Source organism: Excalfactoria chinensis, chromosome 3, assembly GCF_039878825.1.
Source record: "Excalfactoria chinensis isolate bCotChi1 chromosome 3, bCotChi1.hap2, whole genome shotgun sequence".
NCBI lineage: Eukaryota > Metazoa > Chordata > Aves > Galliformes > Phasianidae > Excalfactoria > Excalfactoria chinensis.
This window is the reverse complement of record NC_092827.1, coordinates 41,020,497-41,040,773: the sequence shown is the minus strand read 5'-3', so window position 1 is coordinate 41,040,773 and position 20,277 is coordinate 41,020,497. Positions and strand designations below refer to the sequence as shown.

At 43.9% G+C, this 20,277-nt stretch overlaps 1 protein-coding gene across 2 annotated transcripts in view; it reads left to right on the top strand.

The window, feature by feature from the left end:
* SCML4 (Scm polycomb group protein like 4) overlaps positions 1 to 15,496 on the top strand; it is a 54,842-nt gene extending 39,346 nt beyond the window's left edge. For both annotated transcript variants that reach the window (XM_072332340.1, XM_072332339.1), the window contains exons 7-9: positions 1,827 to 2,090; positions 9,481 to 9,626; positions 12,685 to 15,496. In XM_072332340.1, the coding sequence (XP_072188441.1) occupies positions 1,827 to 2,090; positions 9,481 to 9,626; positions 12,685 to 12,810 (536 nt within the window). In that variant the 3' untranslated portion in view covers positions 12,811 to 15,496. The remainder of the gene's footprint in view (positions 1 to 1,826; positions 2,091 to 9,480; positions 9,627 to 12,684) is intronic.
* Positions 15,497 to 20,277: the final 4,781 nt, after the last annotated feature.

Sequence of the window (20,277 nt, the reverse complement as noted above, 5' to 3'; positions counted from 1 at the left end):
ATTAAGGTTGGAAAAGACCACTAGTATCATCTAGTCCAACCATAAATCGATTCAGATCAAGGAAAGAGTCTTAGGCAGAGTTGGTAACAGAAATGACAGCATCTGGTTCTTCATCATAATTTCAGACACAACTCATACACTCCCTTCCACTGGGAGATTTTCATCCATGCAGGTCTTATTTTACATAGATTACTGAGCATCTGACATCAGTCAAAAAATCCCTGGTGTCCACTCACGGATTTAGGAGTCATTTATATCCATAGTAATAAAAGCTGTATGCTGTTTATTTAGCAGGGCTGTTCTAACGTGCTGTTTGTTGTTTAGACAGTCTGCATCTTCTTCATATTGTAATCATATTAAAAAAGCATTCTTTTCCTGAAATAAAGAGGTAATGATTCACAAGAGGCATAATTATTCCATGTGGTGCAGGCAGGATGCTGCAGAAAGAGCTGTCTTCTTTATGCATAAGAGGCTTTTATTGCAAGTGTTCTACACAGTAATTAAATTCCTTTGAATGAGAAGGCTTGATTGGATTTTCTTTGGTTTACGGGGAGGAGTCTGAAAAGCAAGGTAGTTATCTCAATTGCTATACAATTTTGACATCTGTTGAAGGCTAGGGAGAAAGGTTCAGAGTGCCAGATTCCCATCTCCCTTATGCCAGTGTTATGTTAGCTGAACTCTTGAATTCAGCTGAATTATACTCTATTCCTATTTGGGTAGGAATAAAGCTCAGAACCCCTTGGCAGAAAGCAGTGGGCTACCTGAATGCACTCTGCAAGAATCCAAATTATCTAAGGGAAAAAAATATAGTTAGAGGAATGTTACTTGCAGTTACAAAAGGAAGTGCCCAAAAGTGAGAAAACTTCACATTCATGGCTCTCCTTCCAATGGGATAGTTGCCTCATTGCAAGTCCAGCCTTGGCCCAGAACAGGCCAAAGTTTTAAGAGGCAGCAGCAAGGAAATGAAAAGTCAGATAATCATGCAGTAGGAGTCTGTGCTGTGGCTTGGCACGTGAGCCAGGATGCTGGTGTGGTACAACTGTTGAGTATTTGAGTTGTCAAACTAAATCGCGTTTGTTTAACATCAATGGTTATATGCAGCTTGCAAAGAGATTTTTCAAAAGAAAATACTAAGAATGTAAATTAAAAGAAAAAGACTATTACATACAACCTCAACATGTATTAGCAATGGGGTTTGGGTCTCGTAGCATAAATTACAGCATAAATTCACCCTGTTACTGAGTGCCAGGAGATGTGACACCTTAGAGGTGATTTCACTCTGCTTGGATGTAGCTGGGGGACTGTACACACAATAAGGACAGTAGCAATTTCAGCAGCTCAGAGGAACATCATAGGGAAAAGGGAGGCACCTACCTAATCTGCGGACTCCCTGCCTGCATGATGCTGATGCTTTATTTCACCCAGCTGGAGTGGGAACCTCTAAGGCAGGGACAGCATGTATGTGAAGGGGCTGGATTCTTGAAGCTCCTCATCCTCATGCTGTCCATTAGACCTCCGGCCTTGGTGGTGTTCAGGGAGCACCATGAAGCAAATGAGACCTGTCTTTGCCTTCCCACCCAGTGGGAGTGGGAAGTGGAGGGAGAGTATTGCCCTAAACTGACATGGATGGCTTGCATCAAGCCAGAACTTCCCTGTCATGATTCTACTGACTTCTGAGAGATTGTGCTTCCCCTTATTGTCTATTAATTCTCAGCAAAGATGCCTCCTGGGTCCAGCCTATCCATGCCATCCAGCAGTCTGTACAGAAAATCTGAAGCGAAGCTAAATGTTGGTTCCATTTTACTGATTCTTTTCTTGTTGAGCAGAAACAGTCATCCCTGAGGATTACCTGGATCCAGCTAATATGAAGCGGTACAGCACGGATCCTACTGACTCTGCCTTCAGTTGTGTGGGCTCCACCTATGCCATGCGACAGAGTCCTGCAGATGGACATCCTGCTGGAGGCTCCTCTTCCTCCTGCAGTCATCGTCCTGCACCGGTGTCCTCAGGGAGGTCCTCCTCTGCCAGCCTGCGGCACCACACCTCCAGCCCAACAAGGAATGGGACCTATCCTGAAGGAAACACAAGTGGTAATATAATAATATTCCTATTAGCATTGTGTGCTGCTATGCTGGTGCCATGCTGGGGTCTTAACTCATTCCTAAATTCAAAGGAAGGTTAGCAAGGTGCACTTGCATTGACATGCACTCAGACCGTGCATGCTTTCACTCAGAAGGAGAAATAATAACCTATGTAAACACAAAATCAATCTGTTCATCATTAAGTAAAACGGTGAATGTTTTCTAATGCAGTTATTAATTATGTAAACGTATGTATTATGTATAATCGAGTGGCAATCACAGCCACCATTATCAATTTACAGATATAAATATTAATATATAAGGCATTTCTCCCCAAGACTGATACTGCTTACAGGCAGGTTAATTGCGCGACACCAGCTGTGTACAAAGTACTACGCAGAACAAACTCAAATATTAGTGCCTATCAAACAATTTAGCAAAAGATTTTTCTTCCTAGATGTGTAGCCAACCCTGCCCCCATTAAATACAAACTAGAGCGAGCTTTATTTGAAAAAGACTGCCCAGAAAAAAAACATATTTTTAGAAATCACCCAGCTCACTGCTCAAGGCTTTTTTATCCTTTAGGGAAGAAAAGTCATGAGAAGTTTATCTGCAGATCCAAGAGATGCCACGGGAACCACTGCATTCAATGACCCTTCCTCTCCCTTCTCTTTGTATTCTCCTAGGCTTTAGACTCATTGGGTTGATTGCTCTGCCCATTAAGGGCACTCTGCTGGTGACAAGCCCTCTTAAAATGGGACTCGTTGCAAAAGATGGCTTCCCTCCAGGAAAGCTTTCCTGACAGCTGAGGTGAGGGGAGCAAGTGGGACTACAGGAGCAGCCTGGTGTAAGGCAGAACAAGGCAGATGGTCACAGATACTCACAGCATCAGGAGAGAACTGGCTGAGGCAGTGGCAAGTGTGCTTTCTAATCCTGGAGTGTATTTGCTCTTCACCAGCTTTGTGCTATATTCCCTGTCAGCCATGGCTTCTTTCACCCCAGAAAAGACCTGAGTTCATCAAATGCGATAGGTGATTCCCTGAACTTCTGCTAACTTTATCTTTATTTGCATTGTTCAGTTTCTTTATTAACAGGTCTTTATCTGTAGCCATTTGAACAGTGTCTTCACCCCTTACTAATTATTCAAACTTCATTTATGCATTTTTCATCTTGAAGGTAGATCTAACAAAGGAGTTGAATATCTCAGCCATTTTCAAGTCATTAATTTCTTCCTCTTCCTTATTTATTAATGGAATCTACTGTCACTCCAGTTACTTTTTTTCCTCTTGATATATTTGCTGTAGCCTTGCTGGTTCCCCCTAAACCTTTTGTCCAGCATTAGCTCCTTACATTGTCTTTCTGCCCTTGTATTTCCCCTGGAAACTGCAAGGGATTCTGCAATGAGCCAAGATTTAACAATGTTGTTAGTTGCTTGGTTTGAAAATCTTTATCATTCTGGTTATCTCTTCGTAGCATACAGGAAAAGGTCAGAGCAGCTGAGGCTGGAGTTCTGCCTTGCTGTGCATCTTGTCTCCAGCATGAGGCATGCCTCAGGGCACAGTTGAGTGCAGGCACAGCAGTGCTCCTCCAGCACCCTCTCCACCTTCAGAAATTGGTGACTAAAGGACTTTGAGCCAGAAGTGGTGGATTCGTATTGACTAATCTGTCATAGGTTTTTCTCCCTTATTTTATCCGATGGCTTATTGAATCCCTTGCACATTTTCAGCATTAATAATAATAATAACATGGTAAAGTTCCTGTGCTTAAAAAGTGCATTATGTGGAGAAAAGCCTTTGTATAATGGATTTGAATCTATGTTCAGGAGACTGAAGCTGAAAAACATAAGGGTCTGCACATACATAAGCAAGCATATCAGATGGATTTGCCATCAAGGTCTCCAACAGGAGGATTAGCAATTGCCTGTGTTCTAGGTGCTCTGTGCACCTCTGTACACCTGCCCCGGTGATTTGTGCACATTTGTGCCACCACCATCCCCTTTCTCCTGAACATATTCCCTGCCTCTGGGGATGCTTTCTTAGAAGCAGAGGAGAGCAGTTGGCTCTTGCCTATGACCATGGTGTTTTCAGTGACTGAGATGTACAACACAGCGACAGCCACGAAGTCAGGGTGCCCACAGATTTATTACAGCAACCCTTCTATGCTTAGAGAAAAGGTGCTGCTTCCAGGCAGTCTGCTTTCATTTCCTTCTCCATTTGCCATAGCGTCAGTACTGTAGCACAGCTCTGTACTGCTGGAATTCCCATAGTGGGTTTCTACAAAGCACTGTTTGCTTCTCCTTAAAGGCAGAGAATCTATTTTTTCACAGCTATCCTATTTTTCATGCATTTTTCTCTTTATACTTTAATAGTAATCACAGCCTTCTAAATATGCATCTTCCCATGATCGCTTCAGTGTAGCTACGCTAGAGTTTGATTACTGTCTTGGCAAAATCTCTCTCAAAGGTCTTAGGAATCTGTGCTTCTGTGTATGCTTTTCCTCTTTCTAGGGACAGTTCATATGCTGCTGAATCATAAACGGGTGAAGATGAGTAATCGGTGCCTACATGTATCCATTCTAATCCTCCTTGGTTTGCTTACTTAAAGACAGGGATGGACAGGGCTCATTAAAAAGAGGAAGAATTTCTCTCCAAAGCCTCAAGCCAATCTATTTTATTTATTGATATATCAGAAAAATAACATGCCTTATTTATCAGGGTGGGCAAACATCATGGAAAAAAAAAACCATAACGGCAAAGCATATCTCAGCACATAGCAGAACGAGCTTTTCAAGGGGAATGGATGAGATTAAAACCCAAAGCTCTCATTAATGCGATTGGAAGCATGATGCCTAATTCTCCGTGACTATGCTAAAAAATTCCAAACAAACAAACAAACAAATCTCATTTCAGAAAGCCAGTTGGGGCTGCTAAGAGATAAACGTGCACTTTGCTGTCATCATCTGCCAAACTGAAGCTCTTAAATCTGGGAAGGGATAGTCAAGGACATCGTAAACCATAAACCTTTCCAAGCCTGCTTATGTAACAGACAAACAAACCCTTTATCCCGAGAGTGAAGAACTGTGCGTTCAGCCACGACATAACAACTTCAGCCTTGCCTGTAGCCTGGGGGCTTTATGCAGATTTTATTATCCAATATTAGCAGTTAATTATTACCCCCGAGGGTCTTTGTTAAAGAGACCGTCACACTTGCTTAATACATTTATTTCCTGACAGCATTTCAGGCACAGGGTTCGAAGGTTGTTTTTTGCAGACGAATGCTGCCAGCACCTTGCAGGGGAGCACCTCCTCTGGGCAATGGCAAGGGAAGAGAAGCTCAGCCCTGGTCCCACTTCTTCTGTATGCACTGCTTGCCAGGTTTTGAGGTCAGTTTCACAACCTGGAAGGTTCAGCACCTGCGCTGAGCTTTTCTGTTTCTCCTTCGAAAGAGAGGCAAGAAAAGCCCCAATAAGCATTTGCCACCAGTTTATGGCTGGATCTCAATCAGCAGGGCTGCTCTGGCAGTCATGGCATCACGTCCCCATGCCACACAGTGGATGCTGCCATCTTCTCCAGCTTGGTGCAGCCTGCTGTCTCAGGAAGCCTCTCCTGCAGAGCCCTCCTCCTGTCCTTGCATGCAGTGGGAGGGCTTTTTAAAGATGCGTTTCCTATCTCTCCGTGCCATTGAGGGCCTGCTACTTGTGCTTGCTTTCAATGGATCTGCTGCTCCTCATTAACTGCTCCAGTACGATCAGAGAGAGCCTTTTAAAATTTCATCCCCACCCCTTTCCCCTGAGGCAAAGAAATCATTTAGGCCTGCAGCAATATTAAAGTTCATCTGTCACTTCCTTTCCACTCTTATCTATCAATGGCCACACTCCCTCGGGGCTCTGTTTGTTTGCCAAGAACATATTTAGGGAGTCTGTTATTTATCTTCCCTTCTTTCACAGGTTTAACTCCACTTCAGCATTGTATTTCCTCACTGTGGCCCTGCAGCCACTAAGCTGTTGGCTTTCCCTCCTTTCACCCTCTTTCTCAGGAACATCTGGAGCATGAAGTGGGCTCTGAAAAAAGGCCTGAAGGGCAAGAGCTCAGCCTCTGGCTCCTTTGCACCAAGACTCTCTTGCCATTGGCTTCGTTGGGTGTTGGGCTCTGATATTGTACTTCCAGCCATCCCTGCAGCAGTCTCAGCTGGGACACCCCAAGAGCCTTCCCCTGCAGGGAGCCCCTTCCCCATCCTCTCCAGTACCAACGCAGGCAGGAGGGGGAGTGCTTCCCTTTGATTGCCTGAATTTCCATATCTCATTCCATTAATTTGACAATTTTTTTTTTTTTGCCACCTGTCAAAAACAGGAAATTGGATTTGACCTAGATTACGATCTCTAAAAATAATTATTGGTCCCGAGCACTCCCATCTCTTTGTAATCTGAGTATTCATTATCATCTTGATTAATTCTGATGACAGGATGGCATAGGATACCCAGGAGACATGAGACTTCCTCATTTATCTAATTCTTAGGTTAAATGTGAATACCTTCAGATAAGAAAAAATGTATAGTACTTGCCCTGCTGCCATCAAACACTTTTGTGCTTAATATAATCTCTTAGCAAAGTGATGCTATTGAAACAGAGAACTCTTGCCTTTGTGTAGGCATGAAATGATTTATTTCTTTTTTTTTCCCAAATAAAGAAATTACACTTACATGGGTAAATTACAAAGTTAAAAAGACAGAATAAATTATTAGGAAACAAAACAGGTTTTAAAAGATATGGAAAAACAGATTGCTTCCAATCTCACCAGCTATGAACTGCTTTTGAGACGTCTGTCTGCAAACTGATGGTATCCCAGCTCTACTGGCAGCATTTAAAGGTAGCCACTTACATGCAAGGAAAATAACACAATTCATGAAAAAGCAGCAGAGAATATAGGACACGAACCTAGATATATATATAGATTTAAAATAGAGTTCATGTCTATGCATACTTTTCGTTTCTACATAGTTATATGATACTTAAGATAGGGGTTTTGACAGGATTACCTTCACTTGCTGGAGGCTGGAAGAGTTCTGGCTATGTAGACTCTTTAGAAAGGTCATTTATATATTTCTCTAAAAAATCAGATTTATGCTATTGATTGCTAGACTGCGGAACACTGAGTAGAGTTCACCCTGTCATTTCAACCTTTTCTTCTCACCCCACTTCCTTATATTACCAATATTTCTAATGCCTGCAGAGGCTCCCAGCTGTTCCCAGGGGCTTGCTACTTCCCTTTACCCTTTCCTGGCATTTCTGGAAGCAATGCATTTCTGGAAGAAGGTCATTTCTGGAAGCATTGTATTTCAGGCAGCAGTCACTTGGGCCCAGGGCTGCTCTCCTTTCACCCAGTGTGAATCCCAGGCAAAGCCCTCTGGGGTTTCCTTGCAGTCATGCAAATTGAGGGGAAAAAAATGTGTGATCCTTGGTACACGTCCCCTGACCACACTATTGCTGTGGTGTTGAAACTTATGCAAACTTTCAGTCACTGAGTAGCCTTTCTCTCATCTCTCTATTTTCCCTCTGGTTCACAAGAGCCTGTTTTTTCCCCTTGCCCTTGGTTCGTGGTGCCCACACTCAGCTTGTGCTGCTGGCATATCAGACTGCAGCAGCCTCCTGCATGTGCTGGCTCCTCCAGCTCCCAGGCAAGTCGTGGTTCTCTCACTCATCCCTGACAAACTTGCTCAATATTACTGATGATCCAGGGGCTGGCTGAAATTGCCCCGTGTGTTTTGCACTCTTCATCTTCATCGCTTCGTGCCAAAGAGTCCAGATGGTGTCTGTACCACTGTGTATTGCATTTATTCTGAGAGCGGAGCCCAGGGTCGCATGAGTCCGTATGAACACAAATCCTCGCTGTCTAATTAAGAGGACCTGCGGCTATTCCTTGTCCTTTATATCCAGAACAGTGACTTAGCAAATGAGAGTGTAATTATCATGATATTTACATCACATCCCATTACAAAGCCCATCGACCAGATTCACACATTCATAGCACTGCTGCTTACTACAGTCCATCCTTCATAACTGCAAAATATACCTCATTACATTATGCTGTGGGATAAGAAAAAAGGACCAATATGCATATAAAGCCATTATTGTGCATGTATGGGCAGACCCCCGCTCACATAAATCAGCACAGCCCTATTGAAGTCATCGGAACAAGGATTTACATAAGCCACCAACCCAGCCCACTGCATTTGCTCATATGCATTATCACGATGCTTTGAGCCATGCGTGGTATTCTCATACATTTTATCCATTGTTTTAAACTCAGAATTCCTCCCGAGGGCTCAGCCCTTCTCAATAGCTTGAAGCCATTCTGGTTCCCCTCTTTGCTACCTGGGGCCTCTCCAGGCTCCAGTTTAGCTGTCCATGATCTCCTTCTGTTTGCACTCTTCTGCTTCCCTTTCTGCCTGCCTGTTTACCACTTGCGCCTCTCATTGAAAATTGAGCCTTAGCAGGAACTGATGAGCAGGTCTCAGCAAGTAACATCTCACCCATTTCTGTGCTGCTGCCTGCTAATATAAAGTTTGCATTGCGTGGATACAAAAAACAGTAAACGGATTTCCTGTAACCTAGCATAATGCAGTGCTTGGGATACTGAGGCAACATAAGGGTGAGTGTATGTGTGCAAATTATACACATCCAAGGCAAAGATTTATAATTCTGCAGAGACTAAGAATAAAAACATAAATGCACTTTCATTCCAATATGCCTTTATTCACTTGATTTAAAGCTACAGCAAGTCAAAGTGACCTTAAATCATCCAGGGCTTACACCATTAAAAAGTCACATGTGCAGTGTTCATCTCCATGTGTTTTAGTAGGTCTCCAAATAGGCATTCACTGGGGACTCTCAGCTTCGCCTGAGCCTAAGATTAGCAGAACGTTCACTAGGAACCCACTTCTAAGCTCCAAGAAAAATCTGTGTCTGAATGCAAAGAAGAGAAAATATTTGCTAAATCCTTATTTTATCTCCTAGCCTTTGCATTCAGTGGCAAGCTCCTTTGTTTAATGCCTCCAGGTGGGAGGGTGGTGTCTTCTGGAGCTGAGATCCCCACTGCTTGCAGATCAGACAGCAGGGGCAGCTCTGTTTAAGAGGCTGGCAGCTGGCACATTGTTCCTTCCTCAGCAGGAACCTGAGGGTTTCATGTTTTTTAACACAGTTCACCAGCTGGGATCGTATCTCCTGGTAAGCAGTTAGATCCAAAACTGCCAAGTCCCTTCTTTCCTTCCCCATCAGCTCAGGCTGATGCACACATAGCCAGTGTCCAACATGTGGGGCTGCTGCACTGCTGCACACCCACAAACCAAGGAAATCACTGCATGCTTTTGTAACGTGCTGTTGTGGGCTTTTCTGTACTGATAGCCTCGAGTCCTTCGCCAGAACGACAAGACGTGGCTCGGCCATCAAGCAAGAATCCTTTGAACTGGACTGTGGACGACGTGATTTGGTTTGTGAAGGATGCAGACCCACACGCTTTAGGTCCTCACGTGGAGCTCTTCAGAAAACATGTATGTAAAGCAGAAGCCTGAACCAGAAAATTTGCGGGTTTTTAGTATTATGTAACAACATAACCAAACTTAAACGACCTGCTGACCCACTGGGGAATACGATAGTTGCCTTCATTAAGCCATCTCTAGCGGTAGAAATTCTAATTAGTAAAGTAGACTGTAAACACATATCTGATCAGGACTTTCTTGTTTCTGCTGGAGTTGGTAGCACCACATCTAGCTGCGTCTTCAGCCTCATCCAGCCTTCCTCAACCAATTCAGAGCATGAGCCTCAGTGGATGCTCACCGCAGTCAAGGGCTGAGGCCATTTGACATCTGCAGGCAGGGCAGTGGGATGAGAACAGAGCAGGTGCAGCCATGCTAGGATCAAACCTGTGATTGCAGGCCAGGTGCTAGCCTTCTTTCCCTGCCTTCTGCAGAGAAGTCAGATGGCCCACGCTGACCAGGTATGTATCAGAAAGATGAATAAGACACATGTAGACTTAAAGAAACTTGCTTTGGCATGAATTTTTGAGACTAGTAGAAGGAGCTGTATATCAGCAGAGAAAATTGCCCTGGTCTGTGAAGCACACACTGCCAGGTACACTCACAGGAAGATTATTTAATCTTGGCTCACTTGGCCTGCTGCTCTGAAGCATGCCATGCCACAATACTATCACTGCTCTGCAAACAAAGAGACCAAGCTAAATATCCACTGAAGACTGTTTCTGTCAGCCTTTGTCAAGCACCCAGCACCTATGGGCTCTACTCATTATTGGTTTCCTTGTAAAATATGCAGTAGGTTTGAGAACCTGGGTAAGATTGCTACACAATTCAATTATGCCTTGGAGTTATATATACCCCTGCAATTTTTCAGCCTTCAAATCTCATCTGGATTAATACAGAGACCCCAGGGGTGAGAGACAAGTGATTAGTCCATTAACCTTAGCCATATCTTCCTGTATATTCAATCTTTCTATGAAGCAGGTGCATAATTTACTTAGAAGCACTCACTGTCATTGACAGGGCCCAGTTATCACCTGAAATTGTTGCTTTGGCAGTCAGCTCATCTGAGCTATGACACTGGGAGGGAGAAGGTGGTGGGGCCACAAGGAGGGGAAAGGTGGGGAGGTACCTCACATATGGACAGAACTCTTTCCCATTGCTATATTGGTCCATGTGAGTACTGACCGCAGTGCCCAGAGCCATTTTCCTGGTTGCAGGGAGGTGTAGCCCACATTGGCCACAGCTTCAGCACATGCAACAGGGTGACCATGGCTCTCACTCTGCTCGCCTCACCAGGAGCAGAAGCGTGAATCAACCACCGGGTGAAATCCTTGTGCTGGAAGCTGTATGTTCATACTCACTTTATCTTGCAGCTTACACATCTGCTATCCCCATTTCTTGCAGGAAAATGGCAGCACTCTAACTTGCAGTGGGCCAGATCTCAACAAATGCATGTGAAACAAGCTAATTGCACTGAATTTAACAGCTCCAGATCTGACTCAAGATCTTCTACTGCAAACTTGGGAACCATGCTATAGAGTCCCACATTTTTAAATCTATTATTATTACTATTTTAAGATCTGACACAATAATACTGGAGAGAAGTCAAGCCAACAATCTGTACAGGGATTTGGCAAATAAGTGGGTATTTGATTAGATATGAATTCACCCTCTGGCATACTCTAGTCATGGAGTTTAATTTTGACCTCTACTCCATCGTAATAGAGGAAATAATAAAATCATAGAATCATAGAATCACAAGGTTGGAAGGGAAAATGTTGAACTCAACATTAAGAAACAGTTGCATTCACACCAAACACCTTGACAGTGTTTTTATCCATTGGCATCACAGCTCCAGGTGTACAGTTTTCTTTCTTGAGCAAATGTTAATTTAAATATCATGCTTAATCTTCCTTTCCTTAGCTTCTTTAAAATAATGGGAAGAAGAGGGGGAGAGTAAAGAGAGTTTTTGTAATGGATGGTGTGGGGGGTTGCAGAATGAAGAGCATCAATTGATTGAGTTAATCAGAAAGTGACCTTAACAGCTCATCAGCTAAATCACCTGCTGAATGCAATAATAATGATCAGGGCAAATTAGGATCCATAGTATTGCTTAATTAGTAGGTAATGGATCACAGAGGAAAGACACACCATGAAAACCATCAAATACAATATATGCAGCATTAGCGCTCCTGTCTGTATTTATGCACTCACATTCATTAGTTATGTTTTAGCTCTCCAAGTATCAAAGTGAGGTGAAGACCAAGAGGAGAGGTAGTATTTTTAAGCAGATCCCCTAATACAGTTGGGGAAAACACAAACAAACAGGCAAGCTCAGGAAATGAAGAAGGGCATTGTACTTGGAAGCTTCTGTGCCTTACAGTCATAGGAGAACTTGCAGTGAAACAGCGTCCACTGTACACCAGTGCTATTTGGTGCTCAGTACAGCACCTTGTATTTACAAAAGGTTTTTCAAGCCAGCAGGTCAGGTATAAACAGTTTCCACCAATTATGTGGGAGTTAAATTAAGTTCAAGTAAATTTCATTAATAAATCAAATGCATTGTGGTACTACTGCCTTCAATTTAAGAAATTAATTGCTTGTATCACTGGGTGTACGAGCACTGTGGAGACATGAAATATGCAGATAGCCAGGAACAAAGCTGGACCTGAGACTCAGAGGTGTGCTATGAGCAGCTTATGAGGTCACATGGCTCTGTGCTTCCATCGCTCACTCCTTTCTCTCAAGATAAACCTGTTTTCTCAGACTTCAAGCAAAAAAAAAAACCCTCATGATTTTACCACCACAGAACTGAAAACACTGCCAAACCTTACAGATCCTTGAAGAATAAGTAGTAATATTTGATTAAAGGCTCCTTTGAGTTTCCTTTTATCCTATTTCAGCCTTCAATTTTTAAATGAAATTTCAAAATTCATGACATTTCCATCTAGGAAGTGCCGTTTCTGATCCACCTTGGGTAATGCGCCAGGACACAGGGCTGCCATCTTGCTTTTGTGGCGCTGGAAGCAGGGGGTTCACATACTTTGATTCTCTTTCTCTCTTCTGCAACCAGGAGATCGATGGCAACGCTTTGCTGCTGCTGAAAAGTGACATGATCATGAAATACCTGGGGCTGAAGCTGGGACCTGCGTTGAAACTGTGCTACCACATTGATAAGCTCAAGCAAGCCAAGTTCTAACAGCTTCCTGAACAACAGCAGAATCTAACCTAAATCTAGACAGAGAAAACTCTAGGTAACACGCTGCCTTACAGAAATGCATTCCTTTGCAGATTGTTTTGCCCTTTTTTTAAACAAAGACTTTGTCTTTTTTAACATTTGTGCATCTTCACTTTTTCTTTTTTTCCTTTTTTTTAAGTCAAATGGAAGCTTTTGGGCTTCTTTGTGTTAATAATTTGCCAAAAAGTGTATAATTACAGTAATTATTTTGTACCATTAATATTATTATGATTATATAAGTCCTATTTTTGTAATCAGAAGGGGGAAATCAGAAGCAAACAGTGACTGCTGGCAGAAAGACCACTGGCTATCCACCGGGCAGGGATGGGGTGGGATGCAGTGCTGGCTGGGCTGCTGTGTTCAGAGGGTTTGGGGGATGTGTGCCCTTTGGTCAGCCAGCACTGAATAGGAATCACCCTGTGTCTTGCACTGACATCTGGAAAACTTGAATTCTTCAGTTTGGGGGGGAAAAAAAAAAAAAAAAAAAAAGCAAGAAGAAAAAAGAAGAATGAAAATTAAGAAGAAAAAAAAGTGGCTTTTTTTTATTATTATTATTTTTAGGAAATAAAAAAAGGGAAAAGGTTTTTTATTGCAGCTGAAGAACCTTTTCCCACTAGAGGGAGCAGCCCTAATAGACTTGAGGCTGGAGCTGTGATGACATGGTGCTTTCCATCTGATGAGCTCTGACCATCTGACTCTCCTAGCCAGCACATCTCTAAATACCCAGGAGGTATCGCAGGCTCCCAGCAGGACAAGCCGTCACCGTTTACACTTAATTATTTCAAGAAAAGTCCCAATGCAGAAAGTGTTTCTGACAGGATGTTTCCTGTTAAGCTGAAGAGGGGGTGGATGGCTCCCACGGTGTCTGGCACGTTCAGCCATCATCTCCCCACCTTTCTGCCTGACGTATGGTTTGCAGCAAAGAAAAAGAACCAGAATTTCTGGGTTTGTTCTTGTTTGCCAGATGGGAATGTTCCCTATGAGGAGGGCACGCCGCTGTGCATTGTGGCAACTGTTAGGGCCAAGGTGGGTGCTGTAGGGCCACTGCCTGGTTGCACTGCTGCAGAGGACGATGCATGCTTGCTTTCAGCATATATGCTCATGTTTTCAAGTAGACACAAAGTAATACTCTCCGGCCTCTTACACAAATATGAGAGGTGCTCATTGATATTCTATTTATCCAGGCAGGGAGAAAAGCAGGTCAAAGGGTGAGGAAGTGATTTGTGGAGTGGGTATGCCCTCATCTTCATCCTGCACAAATGGAGGATTATGAAGGGACGCATCCATACAGTTTAAACACTTGGTGCACGACAAGGAGGTTGTTTTGGTGCTCACCTCAACAGAATTGGGTAACAGAGCCCTAATAATAAGCGAGATAAGCATCCATGGCAGCTTCGTACAGCAGAATATTACAAAAAAAAAATACCTCATGGAATGAAATTCATTTGGGTGCATGTTGCTGGAATATAAGTCATATGGAAAGGTACCACTTCGAGATCTAACCCTGAAAGTCCTTCAGTGCCACCAGGGATGGGCACCCACAGCTTCTCTGAGCAGCCTGTGCCTCACCACCCTCTGCATAAAGAATCTCCTCCTAATGGCTAAACTAAATCTTCCCTCTTCAGTTCAAAGCCATTCCCCCTTGTCCTATCACTATTAGATCACCCATGATACGGCTAACAACATCCCACAAGACTTCCAGTAAACTCCTGGGAACTGCCCCCAAATGAACAAAGTAGTCTGCATATGTTTGCAGACTTGAATGCTGACATGACTGGATGGCTTTCTGCAGATCTCATCTCAACATTAAAACATCTCTAAAATGAATAGCTGAAGTAAGGAAGCTAAATGAAAAGTCACGTGCTACCCAGAGATGCAATGTACCTACACAGGCTGATTCTTAGAACATGGCACCCACCTGCATCACTCTGTATCCGTGCCTGTTCATGGGGGTGTCTGGCTGAGACAGAGGTTGCTTCACAACACGAGAACCATACAGTTTGTTTTCCACACTTACATTAAAAAAAACACAAACAACAAAAACGCAAATCCTCTCTCCACAACAATACCCAAAATAGATAAAAGTCTTGCTGAATTCATTGCATCATCTTCAGAGTCCTCATACAATCCTTTGCCTTATTTTCCCCATACCTTGGATCCTAACCTCTCTTTTACTTATTTTTTTTCCAAATGATAGTTTAAATCCCTCCCCTTAAGGCCCCCCCTTGATGTACTATGGCATCAATGGCATCAGAGCACACAGAGCTGCTTAGAATTTATTGGATGGCTTCGATGCTAGATAACACCATTTTGTCACACTCAACTCTTCCTAGAAGTTTGTCAGTTTCCAATGCAAGTCCCTGTTTAACTGAAACTGCAGCTTTTAATAATGTCAAAACCTCATTTTGACATCTTGGAAATGGAACACCTTCATTTAAGAAAAAGAATTTTGCATTTCATCATGTTTTCCTGGAGAAGACTGATAACATCACAGCAGTGGCAACAATGTTCATACATTTAACGTGCTGGAATAGTTTTCATGTATGTATCTAATGTATACAGTCAGTGGTGCTATCTATCTCATTTGATATGGAACTTTTAGGCATGGCAGGCTGTTCTAGCCATGATATTTAACGTGTTGCCTTTCACAGAGGAGGCATTTAGTGACTTGGTTTTACATGAAAGTAAAGCTTATGAAAGAAACTCCATGCTGTATGTTTGTATTTTTGGTGTTTTTGTTTTCTCTTCCCCTCACCAAAAGGCAGCCAGGAGACACTCATTATTGCAATTATAACTAGTTTTTCCTCTCTTAAGTCTTGTAAGGGAGAAGGCTAAGACACTGCATTGTGTGGAGTGTGTCAGGCTCAGAGCAAGAGTCACCTGGCTGGGTGTAATACTATAATGTGGTGGAAAACAAAGCAATGACAGCAGGGTAGCAGAGTCCCAGGCTACAGCAAGGAATGATAATCCCAAATGCATCAGCCATAGAAGTAAAAACAAAGGGGAAAAAAAAATGCTGCTTACCTTTGAAAGGCCTCAGATAGGCAGGGATCTCCAGTAGGAAACTCTCACCTCCACTGCCAGCCATTAAATGAGGTCTAGGAGGGGGTGGATCCTGGCTCCACCCTCCCTATCACTCAGGTGCACTGCATGCACCTGAGCTCATTTGGGTTGGCCCTGCCTTCCACTAGGTGCTCAATCACTGTTTCAGGCTACAGTGTTTCCAGTACACAGTGTTAGCTGCTGTTCACATACTGCTCGTACAAATTGCTTTGTTTGCTATTCTGTTCACAGCTCTCACTTCAGACTGCATCCAACCCCTTGCACTTCTTAACTCTTCCAAACAGGTGGGTGGATGCGCTTGTCCTTTGTGTGCAATGCATCTGCCTGTTCTCTACTTTTAAATGCAGCTGCATTGGAAGGCACTTGACCTGCTTAGGCGGTTTCAATACTTCATGAGCCTTTGCTTTAAGAAAAACGTAAAAGCAGGCAAAGTCTGAGGAAGTGGGGAGAGCTCTTCCATTGCCGAAGTGCCAGCTGCAAAGCATGTGGAGTAGCAGAACAGGAGGCTGCAGAGCAGCTTTTCCCTTTGCCCTCACGCTGGCTCACTGCCATGGCCCCATCTCCCACCCTGACAAGTGCCCCCCTCCCAGTCCTAAGTGGGTTTCCAGAAGTGCCCAAAGGAATGCTTCCACTGCTCTGAGTGCGCTGTCTTGCTGGAGGAGCACGGTGCCCTTTGCAGAGCTAGCAACTCAGGCCACTGTGATTAATGCAGCCAGGCACCCTTGAGACAGGCATGCAAAGCATCACTCAGGGCTGTTACTGCCCTGAAACAAATTGCTCAATTTCTACAGCTTGTCAGCAGTCTGTCAAGAGTCACATGTCTTTCTTTCTTAAGGAAAAGCATGTCAGTCCATTCCTAGGTAGACGTGGTCTCCACTTCCCTTCCATCCTCCCTTTGGAGCTGGCGTTTTGGGACTGCTCTGCTCTCTTGTGCTGCTTCCATACCAACAGGCCTGGGGTTGCTAGGAAAACAGTTTATAATAAGCAAGTTGGGGGCAAAAATCTTGGGAAATGTCAGGTCAGCAAGAGCCTCTTTCCTCTTCTGTGTGCAGAAACTTAGCATGACAACTGCAGAGCAGGTCCCAGACACTGCTGCCCATAACTGGTTGGAGTCGTGTGGGTTTTGCTTCTCTCACCAAGAAATGGGATCTTGAATCTGCACCCTCTCACCAAAGAAAGTGGGCAGATCTCTTACACACTGCCTCAGCCCTTGCAATAGCTGCATGCTGCCTTCCAGTCCACAGTCCCTTCATGGACAATTGGAAACCGATTCCCCTGGAAATCTAAAATTTTGCTTGAGAAAAAATCACTTTTATTCACTGCCATGAGTTAAATATTATGGAAACATGTCTGCTAACAATTTGCTTTGTGTAATTTGTACTAATGCTAATAAGCAACAGCTGCAATGCTTCCTGCTGTAAATTCTTTTGTGGTTGCAGTGGTATTATCACATATGTACTTCACAAATATGATAGACTCTAACACAGCTCTCTCCTTCTGGCTCCAGCTCCAGCAATTCCCCTGCCTCAGCACACAGCAAAGCGGACGTGCATTTACGGCCTCTGTTTCCTTTTGTTCCCCCGTCCAAGCTCCCCACCAGGTGCTTGCGGCCAGTGGGGATGTGGGGACAGGGTGCATGCATGGGGATGTCCCCCAGCAGCTGTGTTTACTGAGGTTTGGGTATAGAGGTTCTGGTCGGAGGCTGAGTGCAGAAGAAGTAAGATTCACTTAAGAAACAGAAAGGAAAAAACGTGTGCAATGCTCTGCCACCATAAGGCTTCAGCTGAAACCCAAGAATCTTTCAATTGTAATCTCAAGAAAAATATTTCCCTCGCTCATGATGTTAAATACAGCACGTTAGGCCAAACCCAGGTCCCACTGAGGTCCACGTAAGTTTTTCTATTGAGTTCATAAGACCGGGGTTTGGCTAAAAAAGCAGGTCAAGCCTCAGCCATGTCCCACAGTAACTAGAGCCTAACATGCGATCCCAGCCCCCTCACAAAGAGCGGAGACAACCACTCCTGGCCAACCCTGTGCCTCTGCCCCCAGGAGAGTTGCTGGTTCCTGGTAGAGAGCTCTTCTAGCTGCACATCTACCTGACCCCGACACTTTCTCCTGTTTGTTTGGTGTTGTAGCTGCAGGCTCTGTGGAAGGCGGTTTGCATTTTCCACTTAGCAGCAAACCAAAGTGCTGAGGATTTTCAGCCGTGCTGCTCAGCAGAAACTCGTCCTAATCTCAACATGACTTCACTGAGAGCTTTCCACAAGTTCTTGAGGAGAAGCCCTCGGTGGAATTTAAAAATAAAACTTCTCAAAATCAGCCGTGCTGACCCACAGTTATTGGCTCCTTCAGCATCCCCAGCACTTCATCATCCTTCAGACAGCTGAGTCTCTTGGAAGTGCCATAACTGAGCAGGACGCCGGGAAGGGCTCCATCTCTGACTGGAGTCTCACTCCTCTTGGCCTATGGGCAACTGCCAAAAATGAGAGCTTGAGCTCGGACAGGAGTGTGTGTGTGTGTGTATGTCTGTGTGTGTGCACATGTTGCCTGGCTGCACGGGCAGGCTGTGAATGGAATGAAAATAAAGCAGAGAAGAAGATGAGCTTCAGAAAGTCCCCATTGCATTGGTGTTCCCACATTTTGTGCCCTGTTCCAGAGCATGTTTACAAATTGAGCTTTCCCTCTATATAGCAGTACATCTTTGCTAACCAGTTTTCTCCTGGGAGAAAACCAGCTTCCTATTGCCAGAGATCTCTAAAAGAGAACAGGAAAAAAACGAGGACCAAGCAGTACAGGGATGAGGACAGAGTGGAGCAGTTACGCAGCTTCTAGTGTCTTTCAGGTGAAATGTAGGAAAAAGGTGGAGAAAGCACATCTGAATTGCAATGATTCCAAGCCAGTGATTAATTTTATTCCTCACATCAATGGTTTCCTGATCTGTAATGTTGACCCTGAGCATTTGCTGCAGTGACAGTATTGTCCATGTGCCCAGGTTCCACCAAAACCAGATGACTGTCTCTAAAACCTATCTGTCTTCCTTGTGGCATTGCTCCTATATTGTAGCGTGCAGAAAGCTTTTGACAAATATGGTAAGAGTCAGTATTTAAAGAAAAATACCTTTTAAATCTTCTTCATAACACAAAAGCTTCAGAAAGCAACTATAACTGTAGCTGTGTAGCAAGTTAATATTCACCAGCTTTTCATTTTATGCCTCTCAGTAACCTTGTAGTAAAAGACAGTTTCTTGCTTACACAGTTCATGTGATTATGGGAAGTCAGTCTCAATTCCAGCAATCTGCTGCCACTGCTGTAAGTTTAGGAGACTCATTCCACATTTTTAGCAGTGTAAATGAGATCTGTCTGACACTGCTAACCGTTTGAATACAGGCAAGTTAGGTCACTGTTGTCAAAACTCATTTATTTGTGTTACAATGGCGTGTAGAGATTGTATCTGGTGCTGGGCAGATGTATCATGAGAGACTCAGCCTGCTCAGGAGAGCTGATGGATGGCCTCACAGGGCAAAAGGGACAACTGAATGGGAAGGTTTTCCTAGAGACAGTTACCTTTTGTGCTGTAGAAAAAGGCTAAAAACAGATAGAAGTCGATTACATGGATTTCGCACAGCCACTTGATGGAAAAAAATAGCAGAAGGCTGAAAAAACTGAAGCAAAACTTCTATGAAGGGTAACTTCATTGCCTGCTTCCCAACACTGCTAATCCTGACCTTTGCTGAAGCCAGAAGTTCCAACCCAGACCTCCTGGTCTGGATCCAGCGCCTTATCCACCAGACCATCTGCTCACACTGTGTTCCAGCCTGTCTCCCTGTGCTCTCCACATCGTATTTACTCCTCATGTAGTCCTTGCCTACACTTTATATGTGCCCACACAGGCCTTTAAAGGTCAGTTAATCCCTTATCCTCACTTTTCTCCCTTTTAATCCTCTGCCCTCTAGTCCATTCCCTCCAAACTTCCCATCCCCATCCTCTCCCCTCTGTAGTTACATTCAGTTTTTTCTCCTCAGCTCCTCACTGACGATATCACTTCTTTTCCTTCCTTTCCATCTACCAATGACCATATATGTGTATCCTTCACACCTTCTGCAGCTCCTTCTCTACCTTTTAGCTCGTCTCTGCTCTTCCATTCTCTAATTTGTTTCCGCTCTCTCTTTCTCTGTAGTTTTCTGCAAACTTTTCTCTCCTGTCAACAGAGTGCCCCACATGGGAGGTTCTAGTGCCAGTTCTGTGTGATGCAGACCACCATGCACTGACATCTTTGAATTAGGCTGTCTGTATTTTGTTGACCTCCGCTTTATCTTGCACAAAAAGCCTTCCGCTGCTTTCATTCACCAGCATGAAAGGCACTTTT